The sequence below is a fragment of the Epinephelus moara genome, chromosome 2 (genome assembly GCF_006386435.1).
Source record: "Epinephelus moara isolate mb chromosome 2, YSFRI_EMoa_1.0, whole genome shotgun sequence".
Classification (NCBI taxonomy): domain Eukaryota; kingdom Metazoa; phylum Chordata; class Actinopteri; order Perciformes; family Serranidae; genus Epinephelus; species Epinephelus moara.
Genome location: NC_065507.1, coordinates 29800802 through 29821207, shown reverse-complemented (window position 1 = coordinate 29821207; position 20406 = coordinate 29800802). Strand labels below are relative to the sequence as shown.

At 41.3% G+C, this 20406-nt stretch overlaps 1 protein-coding gene across 3 annotated transcripts in view; it reads right to left on the bottom strand.

Annotated features, from left to right (window-relative positions):
* The window catches only part of stard13b (StAR-related lipid transfer (START) domain containing 13b), a 70809-nt gene that overhangs the window by 20382 nt on the left and 30021 nt on the right, over positions 1-20406 (bottom strand). The window contains exon 1 of one of the 3 annotated variants that reach the window (XM_050063166.1): positions 15063-15428. The exons of 1 other annotated variant lie outside the window; for it this stretch is intronic. In XM_050063166.1, coding sequence (XP_049919123.1) covers positions 15063-15186 — 124 coding nt within the window. In that variant the 5' untranslated portion in view covers positions 15187-15428. Of the gene's footprint in view, positions 1-7534; positions 7768-15062; positions 15429-20406 lie in introns of those variants that run through there. One more of the 3 variants, XM_050063157.1, reaches the window with a different exon arrangement.

The window sequence follows — 20406 nt, the reverse complement described above, 5'->3', positions numbered from 1 at the left end:
CCGTTGGCTGTAGTCTTTGCAGTGTGGTCAACTGAATCTTTTTGGCTGAGACACAGGTGACGTGAGGCGACGCATCAATCTGTCCTCGTCACCACTAGTTCTTTGATGTCAGTTTATTATGACTTGGCCTTAAGGCTTAGAAACAGACCTTGGAATGGGGAAAGTTCAACTCTTGACTTTTCCGACATTCCCTGAGCTTCATTTTCTGTCCACTTGCATCCCGACATCTCCACTTCCCTCCTTGTCCTCCCACTACTCTCTGCTTTTCTGTCTTCCTCCCTCTCTCTGAGCAATACTCTGTTCTGAACTTTTTCAGTTGTCATTCCTCCTCGTCCCTTATGCCAGCTGTTTGCTCCTACAGTATTCCATGTGGTCATGCAGTTAACTGTATCCGTCTTTAGTCCCACCAACGTATACCACAAGTTCCTCGAGGTGTGTGTGTTTGTGTTGGTCCTGATTTGAAGTCCATACATGTCTTGTTTTATGTAAAGCACAGTAGGCTGCAAGCCTCACCATGTCATGCTGTTTTCCCACTTATAATATATGGTTGTGTGGCTGTAATTCTTCCTTCTCTTTGATAGCCTATATAAACACTGTAATTTGGTTTTCCGAGAGCACTGTATAACACAACTAAAGGGGGGTGACTATGAATTACTGACAAATACTCAGCCAGCTGCAGCTAAAATCTCGACTAACATGGAAAAAGAATGAGTGGAAAGTTATCAACACATGTTCCTTACGCCCTGGCACCCACACAAATCAATTGTCTCATGATGAAAGAACTTTTAGCAGATGCTAATAAGTGCAAAGATACAGTAAAATAACAAATGGGGTTCCATGTGTAACCACAGCTCTGTAAAGTACAGGATATGGGTATAAGAGGAGAAAAAAAAAAACATCCAGGAGAAACTCCTCTGAAGTCAAATCCTGCAGAGCTCCATTAGGTTCACCTCCCTCTCATTTGGACTGGATCCCAGAGGGGACTACATGGGGCTCCCTCCCTCTTTGGGAATGGCCTCAGAGAGTCAGAGGGTAGAGAGGGGGCCAATGTCAGAACAAGGGCCCCTACCGTGAGAAAGCCCTGTCAGGACCTCCACAATAAAAGCATGGAGCCATCCCTGGGGACACTGGTCCCAATTAACAACATCAAAGTGAACTGCCCACAAGACTCAGGAGCCTCACAGCACTCATGCAACAGACTTGTGAGTGGCAGCAGAGACGATGATACTGTCAGGGCGTGTTTTATGTATGATGAATATCAAGAGGGCTGAAAAGCAAAGTGATTGTTCTGTTCACATTCTCTCCCTCAGACAGACACAGCACTAACAGAAAGTGTAGGACCATTTGTCATGCATGGTCATCAGTGACAGGCTGTGTTCAGACAGTCACTCCCTAGCTGAAAGGCCTATAAAGTGAAGGGACAGCGGCTGAATGTCTGTGGTCTGCATGCATGCTGCCTTCCCGCCTGTCAGTTTTTCCACCTAATGACATGTAATGTACATTTCTACCACTGGAGGGCAGCCGGACGCCGAACTCTGGCATAGTTTATATGAAAATGAGGGAAAAATGAACTGGTATATGATGAATACAGTCTACTAATAACTGCTCTCAAGAATGTAATGTGCTTTAAAGTGAACACATCATCTGACAGTAACCTCTTCTGTCTTTTAATATTTATAAATAACTTTTTTCTGTAGCATTTGGAAATATTTGTTAAATCTATAAAATATAATCTAAAGAAAGATTTTTAACATCTCTACATGCTTCATTTATCCAAGATAGATTTCTTGCAGCTTCCTCATGACTAAGAAGTGAGTATTTGGGTCAAAACATGGATGTTGGTTAATGAGGCTTTTTTCCCCAGTTAATTAGCATTTTCTAAACCAAGGAATGTGAAAGACCTGAGAACAGGAGAAGTTTTCCATCATGACTCTGTTAATATGTGACTCTCTGTTCCTGTTACAGTGCAGCTGAGGCATTTCTCAGCTCTCCTAGTAAATTATTAGCCCTGCACATGTGGCAGCTGTCAGCTACTCCGACTGTGTAGGAACTGCACTGATTCATGCACAGGGGAAATATTTACAAGAAGGATGTGAGCTCAGCCTGCCACCTACAGGCAAACAATGGGAATATGGATAAGAGCTTTATCAATGTGACGTTTATTTACCAGAGGGTGGTTGGATTGAGTCAGTTTTTTCCCAACCGTAACAAGATTCTTTAATCATTTACTCGTTCTTTATCAGCAGGGCTGGAAATTACCAACGGCTACCAACCAACTGTTGATACATTTGGCTTCAGAAAGTGCAGCTGGTGAATAGTGGGATGTACAGTAAGAAGCACTCAGAGCTGTAGATAAAGCAGATCTCACAGCTCACAACCAATCTGTGATCTAGTTATCGACATACTGGAATGTATCTGAAATTAATTTTTAAACTCTGTATTTGTTGGTTTTGTTTAATTTGGTTTTAACCAGATGTATTTCCCTCTAATTGCCTGCTTTGTCTGGATTTCAGTAGATCATACAGTATCTATACAGTATCATACAGTTTTATATGTTTTTGTCAGGCTTTCTCAGTCATTTTAGAGATGATTTTAAAGGTCTCGTGTGTAGGATTTAGAGGCATATTGCGGTGAGTTTGCAGAACTGAAACTGATCCCATGTGCTAGGCATGTAGTAGAACTACAGTGGCCAATGTTAAAATACCCCTAATAAAATGTCCCTAACTGGAGCCAGTGTTTAGCTTGTCTGATCTGGGCTACAGAAGAACAACATGGCAGACTCTGTGGAAGAGAATCTTCTCTGTATGTAGATATAAACAGCTCATTCTAAGGTAATGAAACACAACAGTTCTTTCGACAATGTTCAACCACTGCTTGACATACATTTTTTCTGGCTGGCTTGTCATTGCATCGGACCGGTAAAGTGGCTAAAATTGGTTCAACCATCCGTGTGTCATATTTCCATCACTGCCGATCGGAGTCATTCAGAGCTGAAGCCTATGACTACTGCATAGTCACTTAACCCAGGAGTGAATGCCAAATGGGCTTTATTATCAGGTGATCATACACTAATAAAAACACAGATATGAATATTATATACCATTTCTGCCAACAGATGCCCCTAAATCCTACATACTGGACCTTTGAAGAGAAAGTTGGACTTCTTTAAAGATATACTCATGGCTACTTTTTGTTTCCCAAGCTGTCTCACCACCACCCACAATTTAGCCTATTTTGATTTTTTCAAGCTATAAGTAACTTCTTTTGTGCATTGCATTGTGTGAAAACAGTGTACATCAACACAATACATATTTAGTACCTGTTCAACAGAATCATCATATAATCTAAGCACAAAACAAGGGTACAAGCCATAGATTTAATTAGCTGAAGTGCGACGGCGGTAGTGCTCGAGGTAAACGAGCAGCTAATTGCATTGTCAAAATTGCTTTTCGCTCCCTGTCAGTGTTATTTACTGCCCCATGAAGGTTGCAAACAAAATCTGCATTGCAATCTCATCTTCAACAGACAGGGTCATGAATAATGGATAAAATGGGTTCGTGTGTACTAAGTAAACAATGTACAAGGCCACATCTTCACTTATCATCAACCCTCCATTTGAATGAAGGAGCAGTTATATTTGTTTCACACGCAGATGATCAAACGTGCCACATGTTGAAGCAGACCACTGTTGAATAATTCAGTGCTTTTGAGAGGGAAGTCTTGAGTGGGAGAGGACAGAGTCTGATGAGATTCCTCACCTTGAAGTGCCTTTTTTACCGTTACAACTTTTCAAAAGACAGAACAATCAAAGCCCTTTTCAGAGCTGGTTTCTAACAATTATCCATCTGCTAGTCAGAGGAAGAACAGAGGAAGGAGGGTAGAGCTTGTCCTCTTAACAAGCTGAAGTGTTCCTATCCACTGTCGAATCTTCAAGTGTGTAACTGCTACACACTATTATCCAGCTCGGAAACGTTTTGCTTCTTGCTGAGTAGTTTTTCTCTGTTGATGAAGCGCATTTAAACTTTGCAGAAGATTGAAACTTTGTCATTAAATTTCTCTTAATCATGAAAGAGCAATGTAAGACGACACTCTGCACATATGATACACAGCAGCAGGAGAACAAATGTGGTTGATAGCACATTAACCTGAAAGACACAAGCCTCTCAGCCATGACAGCCAAATAAAAGGCACGCTTTGTAACTCCAGGACACAGACAGATTCATGATAAGAACACAGCTGCCATGCAATAACTTGTGTCATTTGACAGGAGACACATAATGTCCTCAACCATGGCAGAATGCACTAATGGCCTTTCCAGGGCAGAGATCGGAGCCCGCTGGCTGCACCGAGGTCAATGAGGCCATGAAGAAGGGGCATGGAGGGGTCACATTGGACAGAGCTTCTTGTCTAAAACACAACAGCTCCTCAATAAGGGAAAAAAAGCCAAACAGCCACAGTCAGCGAGGAAGCTTTTAGTCACGGCGTTACATTCAGCTGCTCAGGGTTTCCACCGAAGCGCCCATGAAGTTTCCAGGACTTTTCCATGGCTGAACAGGAACACTTCAGTGAACAATGTGTGACTAGTCTGGCTCTCTTTACAGTCCAGCTTAATGCACAAGGAAAACAGCTGAAAACTATCATCTAATACAGAAATATGTGGGTTCTAAACTATATATGGGCATATTATTATGGGATGATTCATTCATATTCTGACATTTGCTGAATTCCAAGTTAAATTAGTCAAGTTTCATGTATGAAACACATCTCTATACATCCCATAATTTCCTTATATTCAATAAATGTCATAACCAGTATCAAAACCTACACAGTAAAGACTGTCAAGGCAAGAACAAAAGTGCAAACAATTTCTTCTGTGAGTATATAAATGTATAATGCACATTTATACATTGTAAAGATGAGAAACAGTCTGCTGTGAAATTGCTAAAAAAAGAATTTAGGAAAACAATTTAATTTTTTTGTCTATGATGGCATGAATAGCTTTATGACTCATAAAAGATGGTTTAAGTACATCAAAAAATATTTGACATATGCATTACATACATGAGTAGCAACAACAGATGCAGAAATCCTGAGAACATGGACCCTTGATAGGAATTGAGTCAAACAGAGCAGAACGCTGCAGAAACACAGTAGCCCTTCCAGAGTGATGGAGTATGAAACACTCCTCCAAAATCCAAGTAATATTTTCAGGAGAGGAGACACATTCCTCCCAATGAAAACAGGCCCTTTCCCTTGCACAACAATCCCACTGTGCAATACTCAAATGCCTGTGTCTTCCCCACAGCTGTGCATTTATATCCATCTGCTCTCCAGGCTGATGAAATATACTGGTCAGACAATGGGAACATGTGGGTCCTCAGTCTATCCTCGTACTTTGTCTGTAGCTAATCATAGTGGACCCAACAAGAACCCACACACATAGCTCTGGTGGCTTTGGAAAGCCATCAAATCGGAAACATGACTAAGACCCCATAGGCTTCCCTGGAATTTGAGGTGAAACAATACATGAGTAACTCTGCCCATCACCATGGCCCCCTCTCACTTTCAACCTGCTATGTCAACAGGGCTGGCCAGCTGGAATGCAGGAACCACTGCAACACATAGAGATCGACCCTGTGGCTCTGCGCACTCTACAGTCAATCCCTTCAAATACTACCTCGCTGTTATCCCTCACTTTTCAAACATGTTCACTTAAAGCAAGGTGAGACAGGAAATAAGATTCATGTAGGGGCTAAAACGCTGGTCTCCTGAGGAGAATGAAGAAATGCTGCCTCACTGCAAGAAAATTGCTCAATTATGGCATTGAAAGCACATCAGATTAAAAAACTGCAATTACCAAAATTAGGCAACAAGATTACTTGAGATTGTATAATTACAGCACTTGAGACAGACAGAAAGTAGTTTTTTAAAGTCTTTTATCTTCTCAGACACAGACACCTTGGAGATAATTGTGTTATCCACCATGTGTAAGGACCATTGGCAAAGTTAAATAAGTGCTTGATATTATGTGGGACTAACACACTATACAGATTATTTTTCTTCACTTGCAGCGAGTTTTGATTTTATATAGCTAAAACACTCTTAAATATTAACAATTAAGAGTGATTTATGAAAGCAGTTTAAAACCACAAAGAAAATGCCAAACTGTGTGGTGAATACAGTGAGACTGCAGTGAAATCAAAGCACATTACATTTAAAAGAATTTTTTTAAAGTCCCACCTGACAATAAACATGCAAGTAAAAGCCATTAAACTGACTTGATCCTAACACTCACTTCAAACATGTACATATTTCTGTCCTTGTCACAGATGACCTAAATTGTTGGTTTGCTGTCAAACCAGACATCTGTAATCTGAAAACACATGCCGGGTTACATGACTGCACATGCCTGCAACATCAGATCATGGAGATTTCCTCCTGAAAACAAGTGTACGTACATGCAGCTCCGGGTCATCTTCACACATAAATCCAACAGAGAGCTCAGTGTATCCGTCACATCGTCATAATCACAGAAAAATGCCTCGTGCGCTGCCTCAGTCTTCTGCGGTGGTACAGGAAATCTTGCCCACACAAGAGGTTGCATTATCTGACTCATGATCCCGTTAGTGTGACTGAGAGGAGAAGTATGCTGTGTGTTGCCATCTGATGGCTGAAGATGATGAAGATTTTTACGTTATGAAATGCAGACAGCCTTTGATCCAGCGTCAGGGTGCTCACACCTGTAGGAAATAGCAGGGATGGTAGCTCTTTGTGCTGTCTCCATTGTTATGCTGCCCTGCCCCCTCACTGGACTGACCTTAAATCTCCAGGTAAATGCCAGAGGTTACAGGCTGTGGAGAAAGACTGAATGGGGGGTGTCAGTCAGTCAACACTATTGCTCTCCTGACTGTATTCAGCAGTCCACAAATAAGCGGAGGGCTTGTAAAACTGTCAGGCTGTACATTCATTGATATATTTTGTTTACACTGTGGGCTTACCTCTTGTTACGTAACAGATCCTTTAGTTTATCACCTATCAGTGTTCGTTATAGTCAGTCATTACTAATTATTTACCATTGTTGCACCCTTGACTACGTATTGCCTGAAGGTCAAGTTTGGCTTTGTTTGCAGAGGCACACATACACACACTTTGTTATTTGTCTTCCAAATATTATTTCAATCAAATTCCATCTTTATCTGGGAACAAGTGCACAAGGAGAAAAGCCAGAGATATGAATTGACATTTGACAAAGACAATCAGCTGATGCCAAACAAACACAATCCCCTTGCTCACTTGCCACTAGGTTACCCTGCACTCATACTCTCATATTAATGTGTCATATCTTTTTCACTACATGGTTTGACTTCCAGCTGGCTTAGCTGTTACTCCTTGCATTCCTGGAGGTATGACAAGGAAGGATTAAATTAAACAGAATACGTAACAGCTGGCTACTCAACCAAAGCTAAAAAAAAAAGTCTAATTCTTAAGAGACCAACAGTCTGAACTGTCACTTCTATCCAAATGCCTTTCCTACCTCCAGCGATCTTCTTGAGTAGTTGCTGCCTGGCAATGATCCTACCCAGCCTGTACCCAGAGCGTCTGCGGTGATGGTCCATTCTCAGGTAGAAATCCTGAGTCTCTGGGGTCATACTCCCAAGACACTCGCTGCCTGTGGACTCTGGGAGCTCCCGAAACATAACTGAAATACTGTACCCCAAAAAGGCTTCTGACCGCTGGCTGATACACACTCACCCACACACTCTCCCACCAACAGAAAACTTCACACAGAGGCGCAAAAAGCCTAGAGTGAGCTGAGCAGGACGGCAGAGCAGAGCCTAGGGGGAGGAGTGCCAACACTTCAGTCTGTCTCTGCAGGTCATGTGACCACAAGGAGGCCAATGATAGGGACGCTGTAGCAGTACTGCCCACCTTGCTGAGCTGAATCCAATGTCTGTGTGAACGCTTGTCAACTTCCCCCTGCTCTGGAGGGAAATATAAATACCATTGGAATGCCTATGAACTGAGTAAGGAGAGCAGGAGTGGGAGAAAGAGGGGTGTGGGAGGGCTTACAAAAATAGTGGTTTTTGGACCCGCCCTGCACTAGAACAACTCTTCTGCTGTTGCTGGTCACACAGGTGCCAAGTTTACTGGGCGAGAGTGAGTCTGTGCCATTTTAGAGAAAGCTACAGAGGGGAGAGAAAGAGAGGGAGAAGTTGTTTTCTTGGCTAGAGAATGCTAATTTCTGCTCCCCCACCCCCTCCACATAACCCCTAGTTCCAGCCACAGGAAGGCCTCTCAGCAGGTCTCCTCAAAGTGTCACCTCCTCAGGGGAAAAGGAAATTTTAGCTTGAATACATATGAGTGACCCAGATCCCCTTTGCCCAACACAATAGGAAAGATCAGACTCCGGCATGTCATCTGTTCAGTTCTGATGGTTGTTCAGTGACAGGAATCAAAGCCTCTTGTGACACTTTGTCTCTAGTCCACACTAAAAATATATACTGTTTACTATATACTCATTTTCATGGTATATAGTTTTTGCAAGAGGGCAATGTACGTTATCATTTTGTAATAACAGAAGTGATTTCAGACATGTGCCAACAGACCCCAGTCAAACTGTGACTTTGAATAAAGGGTTAACGGGATGGGCTTAACATGGGAAATACTATCAAACTGTTTATTTAAACCAGTATGAATATTACTTGTATAAAAATTAGGCTATTGAAGAACATATTAATTAGGAAAAATGAGCTAAATGGTTGAATTGTGGAAAATCTAACCGAGCTATAGATGTTAGTTCAAGCAGGTAGACAACGACCTGGTGGGCTTTAAGAGGTTTTATGCATCCAAAGAACTGAATGAAAGAAATGAACAGCTTCGCCATTGCGACTAACTGAGACCTGCATTTATTTATCAAAATGTGGAGCCACACCCAGCTAGATCTGAGAGGTCTCAGTTTTTAATCTGAGTTTTATAGTATTAAAATATGTATTTATATTGAGTTTTAGAGCCATAGTGCAAGTGAACTGGAAGAAAATGACAATTTAAAAATAATTGACCATTGCCAATTCAAGATCTTTCACCATTATCTACAATTTATTTTCATTTTGTGCAGCTCTGAGCAGCTCCTCCATTTATTTGAGCATTGCACTGTAGGTCAATGTCAACAGCAACTCAGTAATTAATGAATTCAGTCTTTTTTTTTGTGTGCGAAGATACCAAAACCTGCTTTGTTTTGTAAGATGTATTTGGGACACAGGGAACAATTGGAAATATTTGCAAAAGCAATTTACACCATTTGGAAAACAGTTTTTTTTTTAATGGAAACTAAAACTCATGCTTTTCTGACTAAAATGTCCATTTGTCTCACACATATTACAACATGGAACAACAAACTCCTCACAGTCCACATCTGCACTAGTGGACCTGCCCAGCACCAATCAGGGCCCCTGCCACTCTCCTTATGACTGTCCTGGCCTCTACATACAGGCTTGTCTGTGTAGTATAAGCATGGCGCCATACATGTGAATAGAGCACGAATGGGCAAGCGACCAAGTCAAACACAGCCCCTGTCTGTTTTGCTCCCTGGCTGGCAAAATCCACCCTAGCTTAAGCTCACAAAGATCACAATTCAGCAGCACACTTCAGAGCCCCCAGCCCGTTTTCATAAACCTCTCCTGGGTTTAATGGCTCTCTCCACACCCTCAGGTGGAGCTATTTAAATACGTGATTGTTGCTTTTTTAAGGTACTTGGTGATGGTGCGACACTATTTCGATGATGTCACTGGGCGGTAACTTATTTTTTACACACACAAACACCTGTGTTCATTCATACTGTAAAAGGATCGCTTCAGGTGTCAGATGCTAAAAAAAATGAGTGGCAGCATGTTGGCAGCAGCACAATCTCCCTGAACCCATGTCTGTGTTTTCTTCTTCCCGCTTAGTCTAGACGAAGAAATTAACTGAGTGCATCATACATATCGCATTACAGAATCAATCAGCCACTGCTATGCAACATCATAATGAATGAGATTAATGGTGTTTTCGTGTCTGTCTGCACTCAAATACATCAGTGGGGATTGTGAAAGAGCTACGAGATCTCCAGGATTCTCTTTGGATGTCCCTGTGTTTAACTCTGTGCTGCATGCCATGAAGAAATGGCTGTGGTGTGTCCTTAGAGGGAGTGTTGTGTGTCAGGCACAGTGACTCCAGCCCTTATCAAACTTGTTCCAACACGCCTCTGTCTAGGTCTCAGAGCTCAACTACTAAACAGCATGGCAACAGGAATCCAGATTCGTGTTACACACAGACACAAACATATAGAAAGGAATGGATCTCTGTGAGATGCCAGCCAGCTTGACAGCATGGATGCCATTGTTCATCACAATAATGGCAGTTATTGTTACTGCGTGATGACAAATAAAGCCATATTGAAATGCAACTGTAATACAGGCATTTAATACATGCTCAGCCTTCATTCATCCTCTGTTCCAGCGCTCAGCTTCAGGCCAGGTGTTGTTACAGAAGGAAAACTTATATTCTGAATCATGGAGTCAGAGCTCGGAAACCCACAGAGGATGAGTATGTAGGCAGTTGAGTGGGGTTTAGGCACAGCTCTGATGTGGTTTAATTCAGTGGCAGACACATGTAATCTGCACTGGGCAGTTCTGGCTCTGGCGTGGCAATGTTTCCTGTGGTTAAAGCTTAAGAATAGCCCCAGTGTAACTGAAGATTTCCACCTCATGCGCCACAAATGTCTGAATTCTCAGCTCAGGTCTGGGAGTAAATCACACTTTAATACTACCTGATCAGCTAAGCTGCTGTGCAGGTGACCTGAAGCATTTGAGAAGCCCCTTACAGTGGCCCTTTCCAGTGGACGAGGTGGAGGGTTCTCTTCTAGAGATTTCTTACTCACTGCAGCTGTGACTCAACACAGTGAGGATCAGTTCATGCATAATTTTTCAGACCTTAATCTCATCTTTAGTAGCGGCATAAAGCTGTTGGGATTTACCCAAAACATAGGTGTGTCCCAGGATATTCAGACCTCTCACCTGCATATTAGGTAATATTTGAGTAAAATACACATTTTAAAGGTCCAGTGTGTAGAATCTGAGGGATATATGGGCAGAAATGGAATATAAAATAATAGGTATGTTTTCATTTGTGTATAGTCATCTGAAGATGGCAATTGTTGTGTTTTCATCAACTTAGAATGAGCTGTTTATATCTACATAGGAAGTGGGTCTGCCATGTTGCACTGTCATGTTTCTACAGTAGCCCAGAGTGGACAAACCAAACACTGGCTCTAGATAGGGCCATTCATGTTTTTTGTGTTGGCCACCATTGTCAGCAGCCCCTCCACAATAAGCCAAACAGTGTCAGAAAAAAGTTTTTACCAATTCAAATGACCGGGTCTGTTTGTTTTGTAGATAACTTTACAGATAACTCGACTCCCAGTAAAAACCTCCTAAACTATGAACAACAAAGAAACCCTTACCAGGAGTGCACACTTGGCACTTGGGAGAAGTTTCAGCTGGTTGCAATCTACAATCCTCACTGCTAGGTGCCACTAAATCCTACACACTGCTCCTTTAAAGGAAATAAACAGGACATGGGAGAGGGGCGATATGCTTCTTGCATTAAAATTGTGGGTGAATAGATTTCATCATATCCAATTTTAAAAAAGCGACACTCATTATTTCCAATAATGTGAGGGATCTAAAAAAGCACAACTTACAATGCCCGCTTGTTAAAAATCTCAATAATTTTCTCATTATCTCTTCTTTCTGTCCAAACATTTGAGCAGTGCCTTTTCAAAACATTCTATAGTTGTGCTTTGGTGTATACATGAAAGCGTTAATTTATATAAACCATGTAATTTACTGCTTTACATATTACTGTGGAGCTCAAGCATGTTTTTTGGAGATTGACATGTAAGGGCTGTGGGAATATAACAACAGCAAGAAATTCTATGCAACCACCAAGCTTGTACATAACCAGATTACTGTAACTAACACCTGTGAGAGCGGTAAGTGAAACATATTATCAAAAGCTATAAACTATGTTTGAACTCCTCCTTTCAATTCAGTATCAGTTTCTATGTTTTGTGCAAACACCCCAAACCTCAAGATTTGTTAAACCAATCAACTGAAGCGTGTAATATATGAAACTTGCAATTTTAATCTGATTCACAGTGAAAGTTTCAGCTGAAGATGAAATTATATTTCTCAGATAGTGTTTTACAATATCCTGTATTTTCATTTATCTGTAGGAGTGGAGATGATGACTTAAAGCCACTTACAGTGTAAAAGATTTCAAGCATATCTCCCTGTGATTAAAAAGCTTTGTGATGTATATGTATCTGTATAGAGTGTGACAGCTCATTTGGCTCCTGCTCTCCAGTTAACCTGTGACAGTTAACACCTATTAATCACACGGGAGCAGATGAAGCCCACTGTGTCTTTTTTAAATATTTGCTTGCCGCAGAGTGACCTTCAACACAGTAGCAGGTTAAAGATACAGTATCACAGTCAAACAATAATGTTTCATGGACAGGCTCCAGATAGACTGACGTACATTGAAGTCTATCAGGTTGGAGTCAGAGTTTTAGTGCGTAAAGGGATTTTCTTTCTCTCTAAAAGTATCTAAATATAAATTTTGGCTGTGATGAGACCACGGTCTGTGATTTGACACACATGAATGTCCTTGTTGACTGGCCATATCATCTCTGATGAGCTTGAAATGAGCTGTCAGGGGTCTTAAACACTTGACCCAAATTTTGTACAAATCCTGTTTCCTTCCTCTGACTTCCCTTGAATCTATTTTGGAAATGAAAGATGAGTTTTCTCCTCTCTGCCCCAAATCTTACATCAACCTTGGATACAGCTTGATGTAATATTCATAATCAACATTATGAAAGAGGAACAGCAACATATATATGTAGCACAGCTAGCAACAAACAACACAGAAGGACTTCCTAACAATATTCACATATCTTTCAATTCATCTGTCAAGTCGGTCATCTGCATCTGTGTCTCCTTGTTCAATGTGTAAATAAGCAGCTCAAGGTCTAAAGACTGAGATACATACTGTGTATGGAAACAACTGCAAAGTTAATGCGTCAAACATCCAGACGACCCAGGACTCAGCTGCTGCATCAGTATCATGCCTGAGCAGGCTGCACTGCTGAGCCGAGCACGTCTCAAACGTCCTGCACATAACACAACAATCTTCTGTGAGGGTTTCACAGCAGTTTTGAATCCTACTACACAAAGTTAGCACCACCTGGTCTCATCTATAATCATATGACATCCAGCACTCTAACTCCCTCCTGATGAAGACAGAGCTGTTGTGTAGTTCATGAGGCTTTCCCACATGAGGAGCTGATGTGGTCGATTCACAGCACCTAGTGGTAGACTTAGGTTACTGCACAAAATGATTGATTTCACTGTTCAACACTCTCAAGAGACAAATAAAAAAATACCAACACTGCATAACATATCATATATATTATTTTCCCCTGAGATTCTTTGAAGCAACAACTTGCCTGTACTGACTTAAATATTCTAATCTGCAATCCCATTCTTTAAATGACTGCATACAATGTGTGAAACTATCTCTCATGTACATAATTCCTACACATTAGGCAGATAGATAGACCGATAGACCGATAGATAGATAGATAGATAGATAGATAGATAGATAGAGACAGAAACTTTTGGAAATATGTTTTCATGTTACTTTAAGGTGCTCTATGAGCACATGGATATCTTTAGACCAAAAGTCAAATCGGAAAATGTTAAAATATTGTCCTCTCTCTCTCTCTCTCTCTCTCTCTCTCTCTCTCTCTCTCTCTCTCTCTCAGCTTTTATGCACAGTGCAAACATTACTCATCAGCGCCACTCTGCGGCATTACCGGGGCCGTGGTCACTGACAATGAATAAAAATGAACCCCATAAAATAATGGTATGTTGCCATGGATTTCCTACACGTGTGTTAAATCTTACAAGTTGATTATATGTCGTATTCAGGCTTGCTTCAAAATCACATGCAACCCATTGAGATGCAATATGTAGACCTATTTTCAAAAACAAGATGTAGCTCAAAAGAGACAAGAAGATGGTTCCTTATTGCAAAAGTCTTCCAGCTTATCTCCACAGATTTAAAAAGTAAAAACAGTTGGAGCAGTTTATGATGCTGAGTTTAAATCAATATGTCAGTCCGTGGGATTTTACTTCACTATGCCTTCTCAACAGCATAGTTTCAGTTCTTATTAGGGCTTAAAGCAGTGATACTCAACTTATGGCCCGTGGACCAACTTATGGCCCGTCACTGAGTGCTGGGTGGCACATCAGCTTTTTATAATTCACAATAAGAATAAATTGATTCACACTAGGAATTTATTTTTGTAGCCTACTTTCAATATAGGCTAAATAAGGTGCAAGAGTGCATAAAAAGCATAAAAATGGAGCTTGTTTAAAAAGGGATGCCCCACACTGCTAATAGAGCTCGGGGCTAAACCCCAAATGTCCTCAAATCCTAAAAGTGCTCCTGCATACACCTGACCTGTGCAGGGCTCCTTCAACTGCATTTACCTCTTGGAAAAGATGAGAGGGACAGCAAACCTTTTTTGAAATATTGAAAAGGTTGAAAAGAGGCAATTCATTTAGCCCATTATGCACTGATTATTAAAGTTTGTCAATAGCCCCTGATCTTCTGTCATTTTCCGGGCAAAGTAGCTTGAGTGTCCCTGACGTTAAGTGTCACATTTTAATTTTTTAAAACGCACTGCCTACATGCACATTGAATGCACGTTGGAAAAAACGCCAATACCAAGACAAATTTATTTTTAAAAATGCAGTTTTTTTCTCTCTCTCTGCTGCATCACTTTGCTGATACTTTATGCAGCTACATCATGATGCCATTTCGATCACTGCTATCCAAAAAATAAAATGACTCCGCGATAATGAGATGAGCGGACCTAACTTTTTGTTGTGGTGTTGAACCTATCATTAGGACTGTGTGTCAGCGGACCGGGGGTCTGCCTGCAGCGGGCTACTGACCTGCCAGTCTCCGCTCTCTGACATTCTTCCAGAGTAAATCCCAGGCTTTGGATGTGGAGCTCCGCAGCTGCTCGCTGAAAGACCGCCGGAGCTTCAGTTTCGCGGACTTCCTTCTAGATGTCATCGCAAATCCTCCACTCGGACATAATAACAAAATCCTTGTCGTCCCACACGAACACTTTCTGTTAAAATCTCCTTTTCCCGGTTATAAACTTTGTTTCCACTACAGCAGCAGCAGCAAACCTGACTTTAGTGCCCGGTCTTCAAACGCAGTTGTCATCATTTTTCGGGAAAAATAAATATATTCCTCTCGCTTAGAAACGGAAATCAGTTAAACGAGTAAAAGTAGCCTAGGAAAGTGATTGTAAAGCACCAAGACAGACTTTCACACCAGATGTGTGTGCGTGCGTCTGTGTATGTGTGTGAAGTAGGATTCACGCGCAGCGAGCGCTTCACAACTGTGATACCTTCACGTGCTGCGGGAAATATGGGAACTGCCAGCCGAGCACATATGATCCACCCAACAAAATGGCAAGTATGAGTGGACAGGAGGAATGGAGAGCTCGGAGGACTGATGCTAACAACAGATGTTGAAATTGATCATTGTTTTGTAATAGCAATTTTGCATGGTATGTAAATATCAGAAAGCTATTGTGTATGTGGGATATAGAATTTCAGCCGCTGTTGACAATTAAATATCATAATTTATGACCCAGCAAATGCTCATTTTAGTAATGTTCCGTGAAGGTTCCCCCGTGGCAATAATTCAGGCAACCTTTAAAGAACAAAAGGCCTCCATAAAAAGTTCTGTCACGGTTATGTGAATACTGATGTTTCCTGCATGATGATTTATCCCAAAGATCACTAAAAGAACATTCCTTTAAGCTCTCCATAACCAATGTTCTCCTAAGGTTCAAAAATATTTTTGGGCCCACATAATTTTTTCTAGCTCATTGCTGCAGATACAGAATGCTAAAGGGATAATTCACCCATAAAATGCCCATTTGTACATCAGTTAGTCATGCTGTGTTACCTTGAATTCCTGAAAGAGTTTGTCATCATTATACACACACATGCTCAGAAAAATAGATGATTTTCATTGGTGGCATAATAAATATAGACAAGCCATTACAGTAAAAACTAACGAAATAAAAATGTACAACTCAGAAGAACAACACTGTTCATGAATGTTTCTTTGAAGCCACGTGTCAGTGCAGTGACACAAAAGTCATTACCAGGATGTTCTTCCAGCTAAAAAATGTGAGTTGCATTTAAACTGTCCTTGAGACTACAGCTGTAAATAGCTGAAATACTATAATGAATTTACTTCACAGCAAACTTTTGCATTCAAAAAATGCTGTGATATAGGACACAACAATGTTTGAATGCGACAGTATGTCCACCATCAATCCCCCCTTCAATCTGTGACAGCCCTGAGGCACAAGGTACCTAGAATATTTCAACCACCAGACCAGATACGCCAGAGTTTCCAATCACAGTCAATTTTGCTGCTTTCATAGACCAACAATACCTCTGACAATTTAAACACAAGACTGTGCAGTAGAAAACAGAGCTTTACGTAGAGTACCTAAAGGCATCACAAGCTGCAAACCGCTTAACACCCCCTCCACCAACACTACAAACACTTACAGCAGCTCTCAAATGACACATTTCAAAACGGAGCAATCACTTTCTCCAGTGCAGCCTCTCGCTTTATTATGATCCCATAACAATAAGATGTAAAAGAAAAAACAACACTGCAGCATTACAGTAATGTTCAACATAGTCTATAGGGAGCCCTGTGCCTGTGGTGATCAATAATATCTTTACCCTGATGGCACTTAAATGCATCTATTGTTTTATTTTATAAACTGCATCATAAAAGTTTTTCTTGGGCATAATTTTTATCTGCAGGTACTCCATTTGTTGTGGTACTTCTAAAACATCTGATTGACATAGACCTAATTATTAACTATTATTAGGAGTTTGACCTAAATTTCTGAACAGCAGGATGTCATCTATTATTTTAAAGCTTAGTGAGAGTTCAGCAAGTTTTCCTCAGGCCGGTTAGAGTAGGTCAACCCTTTAATAGAAACATGGGTTCAGTTTCAGCACCATTTATTTTTGTTGTCATAATATCTTGTACAGTAGATGCTGAAAAGAGCAGAAAAACCTCAGCTCATGTCTGGGCAATAAACAAGATAAATTCTTTTATAAGGCTGCATACTAGACGCCAGCTTCAGTAATCATCACACCATAATTATTTAAGGAATTTCCTCCTATTATTGTGTGCCCATTCAGGCAGTGCGTGACCTAAGAGCAGTGATATCATATCGGCTGCATTAATTTCTCTCTGCACCTGCTGGGATTACTGTTATAACAGGTTTTAATACCATAATAAACACACAGTCTTAACACAGAGTGACAGGATGAAGATCGGCAGTTTCTTAAATGAACAAATCTCTGCTGACCTCAGTTTGCCCTCTCTGTGTGAAGCTGAGCTAACATTACTTCATTACAGTAAGGAGATAGACCCCATTTGCCACCAAGCAGCATGAGTGATTTACAGATTATTACAAGGTGACATAGTGAGATATCTGAGCAGCGAAGGAGTGTGCAGCTGAGGAGAGAATATTAACGAAGGGCTCAGTTTTCCATTTGTTCTGTCTAAAACTGAAATCATGTGCAGCCAGGATCAATCAGAGAGACCCAGAGAACCGCTCTGATCTTACTGGACCTGACATGGAAACATTAACAGATACATATTTCACCTTAAGACTCGGCTCTCTCCTGAAGAAAGAATAACAGAAACATCAAAGACTGCACCTTCCTGTGAGGCAAAACATCAACACTTTCTGCTCATTTATGGTAAAGGAACTTAAATAATTCTCAGAGTGTGACAGCTTTTCATCTGCATTTGGATCTAAATGAATTTGACACCGTTATTTTAAGGTTTTGCAAGACTGATGTGAGAAAATATAGCTGCTTTGATGGTTCAGTGTGGGTCAGAGGGAGGAATCTGTTCATCGGCGATCAGCATGTTGCTATTTTCAGCCCCACTTGTTGAGACCCCAAGCTAAAATGCAGCTTAGAGGACAGAAAACACACACACACACACACACACACACACACACACACACACACACACACACTTGTCTGGAGAACCTGTTTCATTTGATCCCGTGCCTTTTCAGGAAGGGTCAGGGTTAGGCTGAGTCAAGCACCTTGTTTTATGGCGGTCATGTAAAACCAGGGAGCATAAAGAGAACAAGGCTGAAAGTTCACAAACAGTTTCTGGCAATTGAACTTAAAACAGGTTAAAAAAAAAATCATCTTTAATTCAACGTAATACCAGTCGTCTATTTCCTACAAAGTGAAGTCAATAACGTAAAGAAACAACACTGATTTTAAGGAGATTTTTCACAAGGAATCTTCAAAGGGGCTGTGTATGACATTCAGAGCATATCTATAATTCAGAATCTGATTCAGGTTTTCTGCACATGATTCTCAGTATGGAGCTGGCTGAGCTGACGGCGAGGAGCTTATGGTTCTAACAGCGTGAACAGTGCTAACAACAGCAACAAACCTGACGTAGATGACAAACGCTCTCTCCTGCCTAAACAACAGAATAGGTCAATTTCCACTGAGTCACAAAATGACTTGTATGACCAGCCCCAAAAAGACATATTATCATTCTAAAGGTCATAGTTTTCATCATGTCGTTAAGGTCATGAAATGGTCACAGTTCCACACCATAACTGCCTGGTTAGGTTCAGGCAACACACTTTAAGAAGTAAATGTCGACTTTGTGATACAAACACCAGTCCTGCCTTTGTTTGACCCACCCACAACCCTATAGAGGCTTCTGCAATATTTTTGCAACATGACACAGTACCTTTACACGCTACGTCATGTTACTTCCCTCTCTGCTCCTGTAATAATTACTACAGCCACTAGAGGTCGTCTCCCAATAAAAGTAAGTATTGGTCGTCCTATGTGGTTGTGTTTTTGGTAACATCGGGCTGGCGCTAATGGTATTAAACTGGAGGGAGAGAGTGAGAGTGAATTCATTCTCTGATCAGGACACCATTACCATTACCTCTAAACAATCTCCAAAACACCATCTGTCCATCATCTTACCAGTGTTTCGGTTAACATGGGTCACACACAAGATTATGAATGTGTGTACTAGATGTCAGAGTTGTAAACAAGGTATCAATCTCCAGGCCCAGTGACTGACAAGGCAAGAATGGACAGACAGACAATACCGTCCCTGTCAACCCCTGACAGTAAAAGTGATGGAGGAAGCCCAGCAACAAGGTTCTGACCTCTCTTGAAATGAATCACCGGAGGTAAACACAGCCCACCGCCTCTTCTCTCTTACTCAAAAACCCAACCCCAAAACTTTTACAATAAAGATGAACATTATTGCTGTGAGGATCATTGTGGCTAGACGATGACTTAGCCTGTGGAGTGGTCCTTGGCAGTGGAAGTAATAGCAAAGAGAGGAAACATCAATCAGCTACAGAATGCTTTCCCTTCGCTGACTCACCCTTTTGTTTGTTTTGGCCAGGCAGCTTATAGAAGGCGGCCGTTTTCCCGTTTTCCCTGAAATACTGGCACGTTTTCGGAGCTAGTTTTTGTCTCACCATCTCCCTCCCCCACATGCAGAGAAACACACATATATTTATATGTACACAAGCTAACAAAATTCCAGAGTTTGTGTGTGTGTGCGCTGTGTCCGAGTCTGGTGACTGATGTGGAATGCTGCAGTGGGAAAATCCCAGATGTGAGGAAACTGATTTCTCCTCTGTGATTGGGTCATGCTGTTGGCCAGGAGGTCTTACACCAGGCCCCCTTGAATAGTCTAGGAGATTGCTCTTCCCAGCCTAATGGAAACAAGGCTCGGGGAGCGAGGAGCGGGGAGATCTCCCCTCCACCTCCACCCCGGCCCCTGAGGGCTCGTCCCAGGCATGTGCTATAAATTTCCTGACCATATATTCCCAAGTCGAGTTCATTTTTCCAGAGGAGCCACACATGTGGTGTATATCTGGGTTTAGATTATGGGGTTGGGGAAGGAGGAGCTGACTTTGGTCCCAATCCATTAAAGTGGCCACTAATTCTGTTTTCTTAGAGGGCCATGTGTTGTAACGTCATGGTTTCTTCCTTTAGTGGAGCTTGTTCTTGATAGAATCATTAATTCCCAAACAGATGATAAGTTATACCAATTCTGTTTTTTAAAACAGAAATGAAAAATTAAAAAAAACCCTGCAGATTTTCACATGACTCACTTATTACATTCGTCCAAATCTCCCCACTGCAGCAGTTTGTTACATAACCTGAC